General features: G+C 36.6%; 1 protein-coding gene across 2 annotated transcripts in view; it reads left to right on the top strand.

Moving 5' to 3' along the window:
• Positions 1-16,309, top strand: part of ENGASE (endo-beta-N-acetylglucosaminidase) — an 85,923-nt gene that overhangs the window by 15,927 nt on the left and 53,687 nt on the right. For both annotated transcript variants that reach the window (XM_075261882.1, XM_075261884.1), the window contains 2 exons: positions 6,262-6,326; positions 15,908-16,109. In XM_075261882.1, the coding sequence (XP_075117983.1) occupies positions 6,278-6,326; positions 15,908-16,109 (251 nt within the window). In that variant the 5' untranslated portion in view covers positions 6,262-6,277. The remainder of the gene's footprint in view (positions 1-6,261; positions 6,327-15,907; positions 16,110-16,309) is intronic.

Genomic DNA, 16,309 nt, shown 5'->3' with positions numbered 1-16,309 from the left:
CCATAATTACATATAGTATACGAACAGCTCATATCTGTGACCCCATATATGTGACCATACCCATATATTATCCATAATTACATATAGTATACGGACCCTTCATATCTGTGACCCCATATACGTGACCATACCCATATATTATCCATAATTACATACAGTATACGGACCCTTCATATCTGTGACCCCATATACGTGACCATACCCATATATTATCCATAATTACATATAGTATACGGACAGCTCATATCTGTGACCCCATATACGTGACCATACCCATATATTATCCATAATTACATATAGTATACAGACAGCTCATATCTGTGACCCCATATACGTGACCATACCCATATATTATCCATAATTACATACAGTATACGGACCCTTCATATCTGTGACCCCATATACATGACCATACCCATATATTATCCATAATTACATACAGTATACGGACCCTTCATATCTGTGACCCCATATACGTGACCATACCCATATATTATCCATAATTACATATAGTATACTGACCCTTCATATCTGTGACCCCATATACGTGACCATACCCATATATTATCCATAATTACATATAGTATACGGACAGTTCATATCTGTGACCCCATATATGTGACCATACCCATATATTATCCATAATTACATATAGTATACGGACCCTTCATATCTGTGACCCATATACGTGACCATACCCATATATTATCCATAATTACATATAGTATACGGACAGCTCTTATCTGTGACCCCATATATGTGACCATACCCATATATTATCCATAATTACATATAGTATACGGACCCTTCATATCTGTGACCCCATATACGTGACCATACCCATATATTATCCATAATTACATATAGTATACAGACAGCTCATATCTGTGACCCCATATACGTGACCATACCCATATATTATCCATAATTACATATAGTATACGGACCCTTCATATCTGTGACCCCATATATGTGACCATACCCATATATTATCCATAATTACATATAGTATACAGACAGCTCATATCTGTGACCCCATATACGTGAACATACCCATATATTATCCATAATTACATATAGTATACGGACCCTTCATATCTGTGACCCCATATACGAGACCATACTCATATATTATCCATAATTACATATAGTATACAGACAGCTCATATCTGTGACCCCATATACGTGACCATACCCATATATTATCCATAATTACCTATAGTATACAGACAGTTCATATCTGTGACCCCATATACGTGACCATAGCCATATATTATCCATAATTACATATAGTATACGGACCCTTCATATCTGTGACCCCATATACGTGACCATACCCATATATTATCCATAATTACATATAGTATACGGGCCCTTCATATCTGTGACCCCATATACGTGACCATACCCATATATTATCCATAATTACATATAGTATACGGACAGCTCATATCTGTGACCCCATATACGTGACCATAGTCATATATTATCCATAATTACATACAGTATACGGACAGCTCATATCTGTGACCCCATATACGTGACCATACCGATATATTATCCATAATTACATATAGTATACGGACCCTTCATATCTGTGACCCCATATACGTGACCATACCCATATATTATCCATAATTACATATAGTATACAGACCCTTCATATCTGTGACCCCGTATACGTGACCATACCCATATATTATCCATAATTACATATAGTATACAGACCCTTGATATCTGTGACCCCATATACGTGACCATAGTCATATATTATCCATAATTACATATAGTATACGGACAGCTCATATCTGTGACCCCATATACGTGACCATACCCATATATTATCCATAATTACATATAGTATACGGACAGCTCATATCTGTGACCCCGTATACGTGACCATACCCATATATTATCCATAATTACATATAGTATACGGACAGTTCATATCTGTGACCCCATATACGAGACCATAATCATATATTATCCATAATTACATATAGTATACTGACCCTTCATATCTGTGACCCCATATACGTGACCATACCCATATATTATCCATAATTACATACAGTATACGGACCCTTCATATCTGTGACCCCGTATACGTGACCATACCCATATATTATCCATAATTACATATAGTATACGGACCCTTCATATCTGTGACCCCATATACGTGACCATATTCATATATTATCCATAATTACATATAGTATACAGACAGCTCATATCTGTGACCCCATATCTGTGACCCCATATACGTGACCATACCCATATATTATCCATAATTACATACAGTATACGGACCCTTCATATCTGTGACCCCGTATACGTGACCATACCCATATATTATCCATAATTACATATAGTATACGGACCCTTCATATCTGTGACCCCATATACGTGACCATACCCATATATTATCCATAATTACATATAGTATACAGACAGCTCATATCTGTGACCCCATATATGTGACCATACCCATATATTATCCATAATTACATATAGTATACGGACCCTTCATATCTGTGACCCCATATATGTGACCATACCCATATATTATCCATAATTACATATAGTATACGGACCCTTCATATCTGTGACCCCATATACGTGACCATAGTCATATATTATCCATAATTACATATAGTATACGGACAGCTCATATCTGTGACCCCATATACGTGACCATACCCATATATTATCCATAATTACATATAGTATACGGACCCTTCATATCTGTGACCCCATATACGTGACCATACCCATATATTATCCATAATTACATATAGTATACGGGCCCTTCATATCTGTGACCCCATATACGTGACCATATCCATATATTATCCATAATTATATATAGTATACAGACAGCTCATATCTGTGACCCCATATACGTGACCATACCGATATATTATCCATAATTACATATAGTATACGGACCCTTCATATCTGTGACCCCATATACGTGACCATACCCATATATTATCCATAATTACATATAGTATGCGGACCCTTCATATCTGTGACCCCATATACGTGACCATACCCATATATTATCCATAATTACATATAGTATACAGACCCTTCATATCTGTGACCCCATATACGTGACCATAGTCATACATTATCCATAATTACATATAGTATACGGACAGCTCATATCTGTGACCCCGTATACGTGACCATACCCATATATTATCCATAATTACATATAGTATACGGACAGCTCATATCTGTGACCCCGTATACGTGACCATACCCATATATTATCCATAATTACATATAGTATACGGACAGCTCATATCTGTGACCCCATATACGTGACCATACCCATATATTATCCATAATTACATATAGTATACGGACAGCTCATATCTGTGACCCCGTATACGTGACCATACCCATATATTATCCATAATTACATATAGTATACGGACCCTTCATATCTGTGACCCATATACGTTACCATACCCATATATTATCCATAATTACATATAGTATACGGACCCTTCATATCTGTGACCCCATATACGTGACCATACCCATATATTATCCATAATTACATATAGTATACGGACCCTTCATATCTGTGACCCCATATACGTGACCATAGCCATATTTTATCCATAATTACATATAGTATACGGACAGCTCATATCTGTGACCCCATATATGTGACCATACCCATATATTATCCATAATTACATATAGTATACGGACAGCTCATATCTGTGACCCCATATACGTGACCATACCCATATATTATCCATAATTACATACAGTATACGGACCCTTCATATCTGTGACCCCATATACGTGACCATACCCATATATTATCCATAATTACATATAGTATACGGACAGCTCATATCTGTGACCCCATATATGTGACCATACCCATATATTATCCATAATTACATATAGTATACGGACCCTTCATATCTGTGACCCATATACGTGACCATACCCATATGTTATCCATAATTACATATAGTATACAGACAGCTCATATCTGTGACCACATATACATGACCATACCCATATATTATCCATAATTACATATAGTATACAGACAGCTCATATCTGTGACACCATATACGTGACCATACCCATATATTATCCATAATTACATATAGTATACTGACCCTTCATATCTGTGACCCCATATACGTGACCATACCCATATATTATCCATAATTACATATAGTATACGGACCCTTCATATCTGTGACCCCATATACGTGACCATACCCATATATTATCCATAATTACATACAGTATACGGACAGCTCATATCTGTGACCCCATATACGTGACCATACCCATATATTATCCATAATTACATATAGTATACAGACAGCTCATATCTGTGACCCCATATATGTGACCATACCCATATATTATCCATAATTACATATAGTATACAGACAGCTCATATCTGTGACCCCATATACGTGACCATACCCATATATTATCCATAATTACGTATAGTATACGGACAGCTCATATCTGTGACCCCATATACGTGACCATACCCATATATTATCCATAATTACATATAGTATACGGACAGTTCATATCTGTGACCCCATATACGAGACCATACTCATATATTATCCATAATTACATATAGTATACTGACCCTTCATATCTGTGACCCCATATACGTGACCATACCCATATATTATCCATAATTACATACAGTATACGGACCCTTCATATCTGTGACCCCGTGTACGTGACCATACCCATATATTATCCATAATTACATATAGTATACGGACCCTTCATATCTGTGACCCCATATACGTGACCATACCCATATATTATCCATAATTACATATAGTATACGGACAGCTCATATCTGTGACCCCATATACGTGACCATACCCATATATTATCCATAATTACATATAGTATACGGACCCTTCATATCTGTGACCCCATATACGTGACCATACCCATATATTATCCATAATTACATATAGTATACAGACAGTTCATATCTGTGACCCCATATATGTGACCATACCCATATATTATCCATAATTACATATAGTATACGGACAGCTCATATCTGTGACCCCATATACATGACCATACCCATATATTATCCATAATTACATACAGTATACGGACCCTTCATATCTGTGACCCCATATACGTGACCATACCCATATATTATCCATAATTACATATAGTATATGGACAGTTCATATCTGTGACCCCATATATGTGACCATACCCATATATTATCCATAATTACATATAGTATACGGACCCTTCATATCTGTGACCCCGTATACGTGACCATACCCATATATTATCCATAATTACATATAGTATACTGACCCTTCATATCTGTGACCCCATATACGTGACCATACTCATATATTATCCATAATTACATATAGTATACGGACAGCAGATATCTGTGACCCCATATACGTGACCATACCCATATATTATCCATAATTACATATAGTATACAGACAGCTCATATCTGTGACCCCATATACATGACCATACCCATATATTATCCATAATTACATATAGTATACGGACAGTTCATATCTGTGACCCCATATACGTGACCATACCGATATATTATCCATAATTACATATAGTATACGGACCCTTCATATCTGTGACCCCATATACGTGACCATACCGATATATTATCCATAATTACATATAGTATACGGACAGTTCATATCTGTGACCCCATATACATGACCATACCCATATATTATCCATAATTACATATAGTATACTGACCCTTCATATCTGTGACCCCATATACGAGACCATACTCGTATATTATATTATCCATGTGGCTTTTTCGTGCGGTTAGCCGCGACACGATGCAGCGCACTGACTGTACGGTCCTAAGCAGGAGTGCGTCTCGAGCCGCGGACGCCGCGTGAAGATGGCGCTTGTCACACGGTTTTTCTGCTAGCTGACTCCCATTGGATTGAATGAGACGCGTTTTCCAGGCGAATCTTGAGGCGGATTACACATCAGAATCTGCCTGCACAAGCACTGTGTGTGAACAGACCCTTAAAGGGAACCTGTCACTGACTTGGGATATTAAATCCCCCACAAGTTCTTATGACCCAAATGACTTCATTATCTGCAGTGAGAAGGACAATCCCTTATATAATACTATATGTCCCAGAGCGGCGTCTTGTCCTCTGTCTGACGGCTCCGCAGATTATCTCACCTCTCACCGTCTGTCGTGTTCTCTCTTAGATAAAATCTCCCAGAAATGAAAGTCTATAAAGAAGTCATTAGATACGAGTCTGCGCCATTGTCAGGTAAGAATCCGCTTTACTACTCTCATACATGGTACCGTATAGAAGGACATATCCCATATGGGACAGATATACTGACGTGCACTGATAGAGATATAGACTCTACTGACATATACTGGTACAGCCATAGACTATACTGACATATACTGGTACGGCTATAGACTATACTGACATATACTGGTACAGCTATAGACTATACTGACATATACTGGTACAGCTATAGACTATACTGACATATACTGGTACAGCTATAGACTCTACTGACATATACTGGTACAGATATAGACTATACTGACATATACTGGTACAGCTATAGACTATACTGACATATACTGGTACAGCTATAGACTATACTGACATATACTGGTACAGCTATAGACTATACTGACATATACTGGTACAGCTATAGACTATACTGACATATACTGGTACAGCTATAGACTATACTGACATATACTGGTACAGCTATAGACTATACTGACATATACTGGTACAGCTATAGACTATACTGACATATACTGGTACAGCTATAGACTATACTGACATATACTGGTACAGCCATAGACTATACTGACATATACTGGTACAGCTATAGACTATACTGACATATACTGGTACAGCTATAGACTATACTGACATATACTGGTACAGCTATAGACTCTACTGACATATACTGGTACAGCTATAGACTATACTGACATATACTGGTACAGCTATAGACTATACTGACATATACTGGTACAGCTATAGACTATACTGACATATACTGGTACAGCTATAGACTATACTGACATATACTGGTACAGCTATAGACTCTACTGACATATACTGGTACAGCTATAGACTATACTGACATATACTGGTACAGCTATAGACTATACTGACATATACTGGTACAGCTATAGACTCTACTGACATATACTGGTACAGATATAGACTATACTGACATATACTGGTACAGCTATAGACTATACTGACATATACTGGTACAGCTATAGACTATACTGACATATACTGGTACAGCTATAGACTCTACTGACATATACTGGTACAGCCATAGACTATACTGACATATACTGGTACAGCTATAGACTCTACTGACATATACTGGTACAGCCATAGACTATACTGACATATACTGGTACTGCTATAGACTATACTGACATATACTGGTACAGCTATAGACTATACTGACATATACTGGTACAGCTATAGACTATACTGACATATACTGGTACAGCTATAGACTCTACTGACATATACTGGTACAGCTATAGACTATACTGACATATACTGGTACAGCTATAGACTATACTGACATATACTGGTACAGCTATAGACTATACTGACATATACTGGTACAGCTATAGACTATACTGACATATACTGGTACAGCTATAGACTATACTGACATATACTGGTACAGCTATAGACTCTACTGACATATACTGGTACAGCTATAGACTATATTGACATATACTGGTACAGCTATAGACTATACTGACATATACTGGTACAGCTATAGACTATACTGACATATACTGGTACAGCTATAGACTCTACTGACATATACTGGTACAGCTATAGACTATATTGACATATACTGGTACAGCTATAGACTATACTGATATATACTGGTACAGCTATAGACTATACTGACATATACTGGTACAGCTATAGACTATACTGACATATACTGGTACAGCTATAGACTATATTGACATATACTGGTACAGCTATAGACTATATTGACATATACTGGTACAGCTATAGACTATACTGACATATACAGGTACAGATATAGACTATACTGATATATACTGGTACGGCCATAGACTATACTGACATATACTGGTACAGCTATAGACTATATTGACATATACTGGTACAGCTATAGACTATACTGACATATACTGGTACAGCTATAGACTATACTGACATATACTGGTACAGCTATAGACTATACTGACATATACTGGTACAGCTATAGACTCTACTGACATATACTGGTACAGCCATAGACTATACTGACATATACTGGTACTGCTATAGACTATACTGACATATACTGGTACAGCTATAGACTATACTGACATATACTGGTACAGCTATAGACTATACTGACATATACTGGTACAGCTATAGACTATACTGACATATACTGGTACAGCTATAGACTCTACTGACATATACTGGTACGGCTATAGACTATACTGATATATACTGGTACAGCTATAGACTATACTGACATATACTGGTACTGCTATAGACTATACTGACATATACTGGTACAGCTATAGACTATACTGACATATACTGGTACAGCCATAGACTATACTGATATATACTGGTACAGCTATAGACTATACTGATATATACTGGTACAGCCATAGACTATACTGACATATACTGGTACTGCTATAGACTATACTGACATATACTGGTACAGCCATAGACTATACTGACATATACTGGTACAGCTATAGACTATACTGACATATACTGGTACTGCTATAGACTATACTGACATATACTGGTACAGCTATAGACTATACTGACATATACTGGTACAGCTATAGACTCTACTGACATATACTGGTACAGCCATAGACTATACTGACATATGCTGGTACAGCTATAGATAATACTGACATATACTGGTACAGCTATAGACTATACTGACATATACTGGTACAGCTATAGACTATACTGACATATACTGGTACAGCTATAGACTATACTGACATATACTGGTACAGCTATAGACTATACTGATATATACTGGTACGGCCATAGACTATACTGACATATACTGGTACAGCTATAGACTATACTGACATATACTGGTACAGCTATAGACTATACTGACATATACTGGTACAGCTATAGACTATACTGACATATACTGGTACAGCTGTAGACTCTACTGACATATACTGGTACAGCCGTAGACTATACTGACATATACTGGTACTGCTATAGACTATACTGACATATACTGGTACAGCTATAGACTATACTGACATATACTGGTACAGCTATAGACTATACTGACATATACTGGTACTGCTATAGACTATACTGACATATACTGGTACAGCTATAGACTATACTGACATATACTGGTACGGCTATAGACTATACTGACATATACTGGTACGGCTATAGACTATACTGATATATACTGGTACAGCCATAGACTATACTGACATATACTGGTACAGCTATAGACTATACTGACATATACTGGTACAGCTATAGACTATACTGACATATACTGGTACAGCTATAGACTATACTGACATATACTGGTACAGCTATAGACTATACTGACATATACTGGTACTGCTATAGACTATACTGACATATACTGGTACAGCTATAGACTATACTGACATATACTGGTACTGCTATAGACTATACTGACATATACTGGTACATATATAGACTATACTGACATATACTGGTACAGCCATAGACTATACTGACATATACTGGTACAGCTATAGACTATACTGACATATACTGGTACAGCTATAGACTATACTGACATATACTGGTACAGCCATAGACTATACTGATATATACTGGTACAGCTATAGACTATACTGATATATACTGGTACAGCCATAGACTATACTGACATATACTGGTACTGCTATAGACTATACTGACATATACTGGTACAGCTATAGACTATACTGATATATACTGGTACAGCCATAGACTATACTGACATATACTGGTACAGCCATAGACTATACTGACATATACTGGTACAGCTATAGACTATACTGACATATACTGGTACAGCTATAGACTATACTGACATATACTGGTACTGCTATAGACTATACTGACATATACTGGTACAGCTATAGACTCTACTGACATATACTGGTACAGCTATAGACTATACTGACATATACTGGTACAGCTATAGACTATACTGACATATACTGGTACAGCTATAGACTCTACTGACATATACTGGTACAGCTATAGACTATACTGACATATACTGGTACAGCTATAGACTATACTGACATATACTGGTACAGCTATAGACTATACTGATATATACTGGTACAGCTATAGACTATACTGACATATACTGGTACAGCTATAGACTCTACTGACATATACTGGTACAGCTATAGACTCTACTGACATATACTGGTACAGCTATAGACTCTACTGACATATACTGGTACAGCTATAGACTCTACTGACATATACTGGTACAGCTATAGACTCTACTGACATATACTGGTACAGCTATAGACTATACTGACATATACTGGTACAGCTATAGACTATATTGACATATACTGGTACAGCTATAGACTATACTGACATATACTGGTACTGCTATAGACTATACTGACATATACTGGTACAGCTATAGACTATACTGACATATACTGGTACAGCTATAGACTATACTGACATATACTGGTACAGCTATAGACTATACTGACATATACTGGTACAGCTATAGACTATACTGACATATACTGGTACAGCTATAGACTATACTGATATATACTGGTACAGCTATAGACTATACTGACATATACTGGTACAGCTATAGACTATACTGACATATACTGGTACTGCTATAGACTATACTGACATATACTGGTACAGCTATAGACTATACTGACATATACTGGTACAGCTATAGACTATACTGACATATACTGGTACAGCTATAGACTATACTGATATATACTGGTACAGCTATAGACTATACTGACATATACTGGTACAGCTATAGACTATACTGACATATACTGGTACAGCTATAGACTCTACTGACATATACTGGTACAGCTATAGACTATACTGACATATACTGGTACAGCTATAGACTATATTGACATATACTGGTACAGCTATAGACTATACTGACATATACTGGTACTGCTATAGACTATACTGACATATACTGGTACAGCTATAGACTATACTGACATATACTGGTACAGCTATAGACTATACTGACATATACTGGTACAGCTATAGACTATACTGACATATACTGGTACAGCTATAGACTATACTGACATATACTGGTACAGCTATAGACTATACTGATATATACTGGTACAGCTATAGACTATACTGACATATACTGGTACAGCTATAGACTATACTGACATATACTGGTACTGCTATAGACTATACTGACATATACTGGTACAGCTATAGACTATACTGACATATACTGGTACAGCTATAGACTATACTGACATATACTGGTACAGCTATAGACTCTACTGACATATACTGGTACAGCCATAGACTATACTGACATATACTGGTACAGCTATAGACTATACTGACATATACTGGTACAGCTATAGACTATACTGACATATACTGGTACAGCTATAGACTATACTGACATATACTGGTACTGCTATAGACTATACTGACATATACTGGTACAGCCATAGACTATACTGACATATACTGGTACAGCTATAGACTATACTGACATATACTGGTACTGCTATAGACTATACTGACATATACTGGTACAGCTATAGACTATACTGACATATACTGGTACAGCTATAGACTATACTGACATATACTGGTACAGCTATAGACTATACTGACATATACTGGTACAGCTATAGACTATACTGACATATACTGGTACAGCCATAGACTATACTGACATATACTGGTACAGCTATAGACTCTACTGACATATACTGGTACTGCTATAGACTATACTGACATATACTGGTACAGCTATAGACTATACTGACATATACTGGTACAGCTATAGACTATACTGACATATACTGGTACAGCTATAGACTCTACTGACATATACTGGTACAGCCATAGACTATACTGACATATACTGGTACTGCTATAGACTATACTGACATATACTGGTACAGCTATAGACTATACTGACATATACTGGTACAGCTATAGACTATACTGACATATACTGGTACAGCTATAGACTATACTGACATATACTGGTACAGCCATAGACTATACTGACATATACTGGTACAGCTATAGACTATACTGACATATACTGGTACTGCTATAGACTATACTGATATATACTGGTACAGCTATAGACTATACTGACATATACTGGTACAGCTATAGACTATACTGACATATACTGGTACAGCTATAGACTATACTGACATATACTGGTACAGCTATAGACTATACTGACATATACTGGTACAGCTATAGACTATACTGACATATACTGGTACAGCTATAGACTCTACTGACATATACTGGTACAGCTATAGACTATACTGACATATACTGGTACATATATTGACTATACTGACATGTACTGGTACAGCTATAGACTATACTGACATATACTGGTACAGCTATAGACTATACTGACATATACTGGTACAGCTATAGACTATACTGATATATACTGGTACAGCTATAGACTATACTGACATATACTGGTACAGCTATAGACTATACTGACATATACTGGTACAGCCATAGACTATACTGACATATACTGGTACAGCTATAGACTATACTGACATATACTGGTACAGCCATAGACTATACTGACATATACTGGTACAGCTATAGACTATACTGACATATACTGGTACAGCTATAGACTATACTGACATATACTGGTACATATATTGACTATACTGACATGTACTGGTACAGCTATAGACTATACTGACATATACTGGTACAGCTATAGACTATACTGACATATACTGGTACAGCTATAGACTATACTGATATATACTGGTACAGCTATAGACTATACTGACATATACTGGTACAGCTATAGACTATACTGACATATACTGGTACAGCTATAGACTATACTGACATATACTGGTACAGCTATAGACTCTACTGACATATACTGGTACAGCTATAGACTATACTGACATATACTGGTACTGCTATAGACTATACTGACATATACTGGTACAGCTATAGACTATACTGACATATACTGGTACTGCTATAGACTATACTGACATATACTGGTACAGCTATAGACTATACTGACATATACTGGTACAGCTATAGACTATACTGACATATACTGGTACAGCTATAGACTATACTGACATATACTGGTACTGCTATAGACTATACTGACATATACTGGTACAGCTATAGATAATACTGACATATACTGGTACAGCTATAGACTATACTGACATATACTGGTACGGCTATAGACTATACTGACATACTGGTACAGCTATAGACTATATTGACATATACTGGTACAGCTATAGACTCTACTGACATATACTGGTACAGCTATAGACTATATTGACATATACTGGTACAGCTATAGACTATATTGACATATACTGGTACAGCTATAGACTATATTGACATATACTGGTACAGCTATAGACTATACTGATATATACTGGTACAGCTATAGACTATACTGACATATACTGGTACAGCTATAGACTATACTGACATATACTGGTACAGCTATAGACTATACTGACATATACAGGTACAGATATAGACTATACTGACATATACTGGTACAGCTATAGACTATACTGACATATACTGGTACAGCTATAGACTATACTGATATATACAGGTACAGCTATAGACTATACTGACATATACTGGTACAGCTATAGACTATACTGACATATACTGGTACAGCCATAGACTATACTGATATATACTGGTACAGCTATAGACTATACTGATATATTCTGGTACAGCCATAGACTATACTGACATATACTGGTACAGCCATAGACTATACTGACATATACTGGTACAGCTATAGACTATACTGACATATACTGGTACAGCTATAGACTATACTGACATATACTGGTACAGCTATAGACTATACTGACATATACTGGTACAGCTATAGACTATACTGACATATACTGGTACAGCTATAGACTCTACTGACATATACTGGTACTGCTATAGACTATACTGACATATACTGGTACAGCTATAGACTATACTGATATATACTGGTACATATATAGACTATACTGACATATACTGGTACAGCTATAGACTATACTGACATATACTGGTACATATATAGACTATACTGACATATACTGGTACAGCTATAGACTATACTGACATATACTGGTACAGCTATAGACTATACTGACATATACTGGTACAGCTATAGACTATACTGACATATACTGGTACAGCTATAGACTATACTGACATATACTGGTACAGCTATAGACTCTACTGACATATACTGGTACAGCCATAGACTATACTGACATATACTGGTACAGCCATAGACTATACTGACATATACTGGTACAGCTATAGACTATACTGACATATACTGGTACAGCTATAGACTATACTGACATATACTGGTACAGCTATAGACTATACTGACATATACTGGTACAGCTATAGACTATACTGACATATACTGGTACAGCTATAGACTCTACTGACATATACTGGTACAGCTATAGACTATACTGACATATACTGGTACAGCTATAGACTATACTGACATATACTGGTACAGCTATAGACTATACTGACATATACTGGTACAGCTATAGACTCTACTGACATATACTGGTACTGCTATAGACTATACTGACATATACTGGTACAGCTATAGACTATACTGATATATACTGGTACATATATAGACTATACTGACATATACTGGTACAGCTATAGACTATACTGACATATACTGGTACATATATAGACTATACTGACATATACTGGTACAGCTATAGACTATACTGACATATACTGGTACAGCTATAGACTATACTGACATATACTGGTACAGCCATAGACTATACTGACATATACTGGTACAGCCATAGACTATACTGACATATACTGGTACAGCTATAGACTATACTGACATATACTGGTACAGCTATAGACTATACTGACATATACTGGTACAGCTATAGACTATACTGACATATACTGGTACAGCCATAGACTATACTGACATATACTGGTACAGCTATAGACTATACTGACATATACTGGTACAGCCATAGACTATACTGACATATACTGGTACAGCCATAGACTATACTGACATATACTGGTACAGCTATAGACTATACTGACATATACTGGTACAGCTATAGACTATACTGACATATACTGGTACAGCTATAGACTATACTGACATATACTGGTACAGCTATAGACTATACTGACATATACTGGTACAGCTATAGACTATACTGACATATACTGGTACAGCTATAGACTATACTGACATATACTGGTACAGCTATAGACTATACTGACATATACTGGTACAGCCATAGACTATACTGACATATACTGGTACAGCTATAGACTATACTGACATATACTGGTACATATACAGGCCTTGGTTTTTAGTCAGACTCCTGTATATCCCTACATCTGGTATATTTGGTGTGTATATGAGCTGTACCCCCAGGAGGTGACTGCACCTGATGTATACATTACAGTGGACAGTATATATCACTCTATGTATATACAGTACCAGGCTCACACACCGCTGACCTTACGGGCATATCTTATCATTTTAGCTCGCCACCATGACCGAGGGACGACCGAGCCCATCAGCTTTTACTTCTCCAATTTGGAAGAATTACTTTCCTGGAAGCCGAGCAGCCAGGACATGTTTAATATCGCCGTCACCCCTCTCGCCAAGCGCTACCCGCCGCTCACTAGCCGCAGACCCAAGACCCTCGTCTGCCATGACATGATGGGCGGCTATCTGGAGGACAGGTAGGACACAGCCGAGGTCCCATGTGACTATACAACTTCTGCAAATATTTGTGATAGGGTCTTCTGGGACTGGTATATAGGACCTCTATATGTTATAGCACCTCTATATGTCATAGGACCTCTATATGTCATAGCACCTCTATATGTTATAGGACCTCTATATGTCATAGCACCTCTATATGTTATAGGACCTCTATATG

Source organism: Leptodactylus fuscus, unplaced genomic scaffold (genome assembly GCF_031893055.1).
Source record: "Leptodactylus fuscus isolate aLepFus1 unplaced genomic scaffold, aLepFus1.hap2 HAP2_SCAFFOLD_56, whole genome shotgun sequence".
NCBI classification, from domain to species: domain Eukaryota; kingdom Metazoa; phylum Chordata; class Amphibia; order Anura; family Leptodactylidae; genus Leptodactylus; species Leptodactylus fuscus.
The sequence above is the reverse complement of the archived record's forward strand: the minus strand, read 5'-3'. Positions and strand labels throughout refer to the sequence as shown.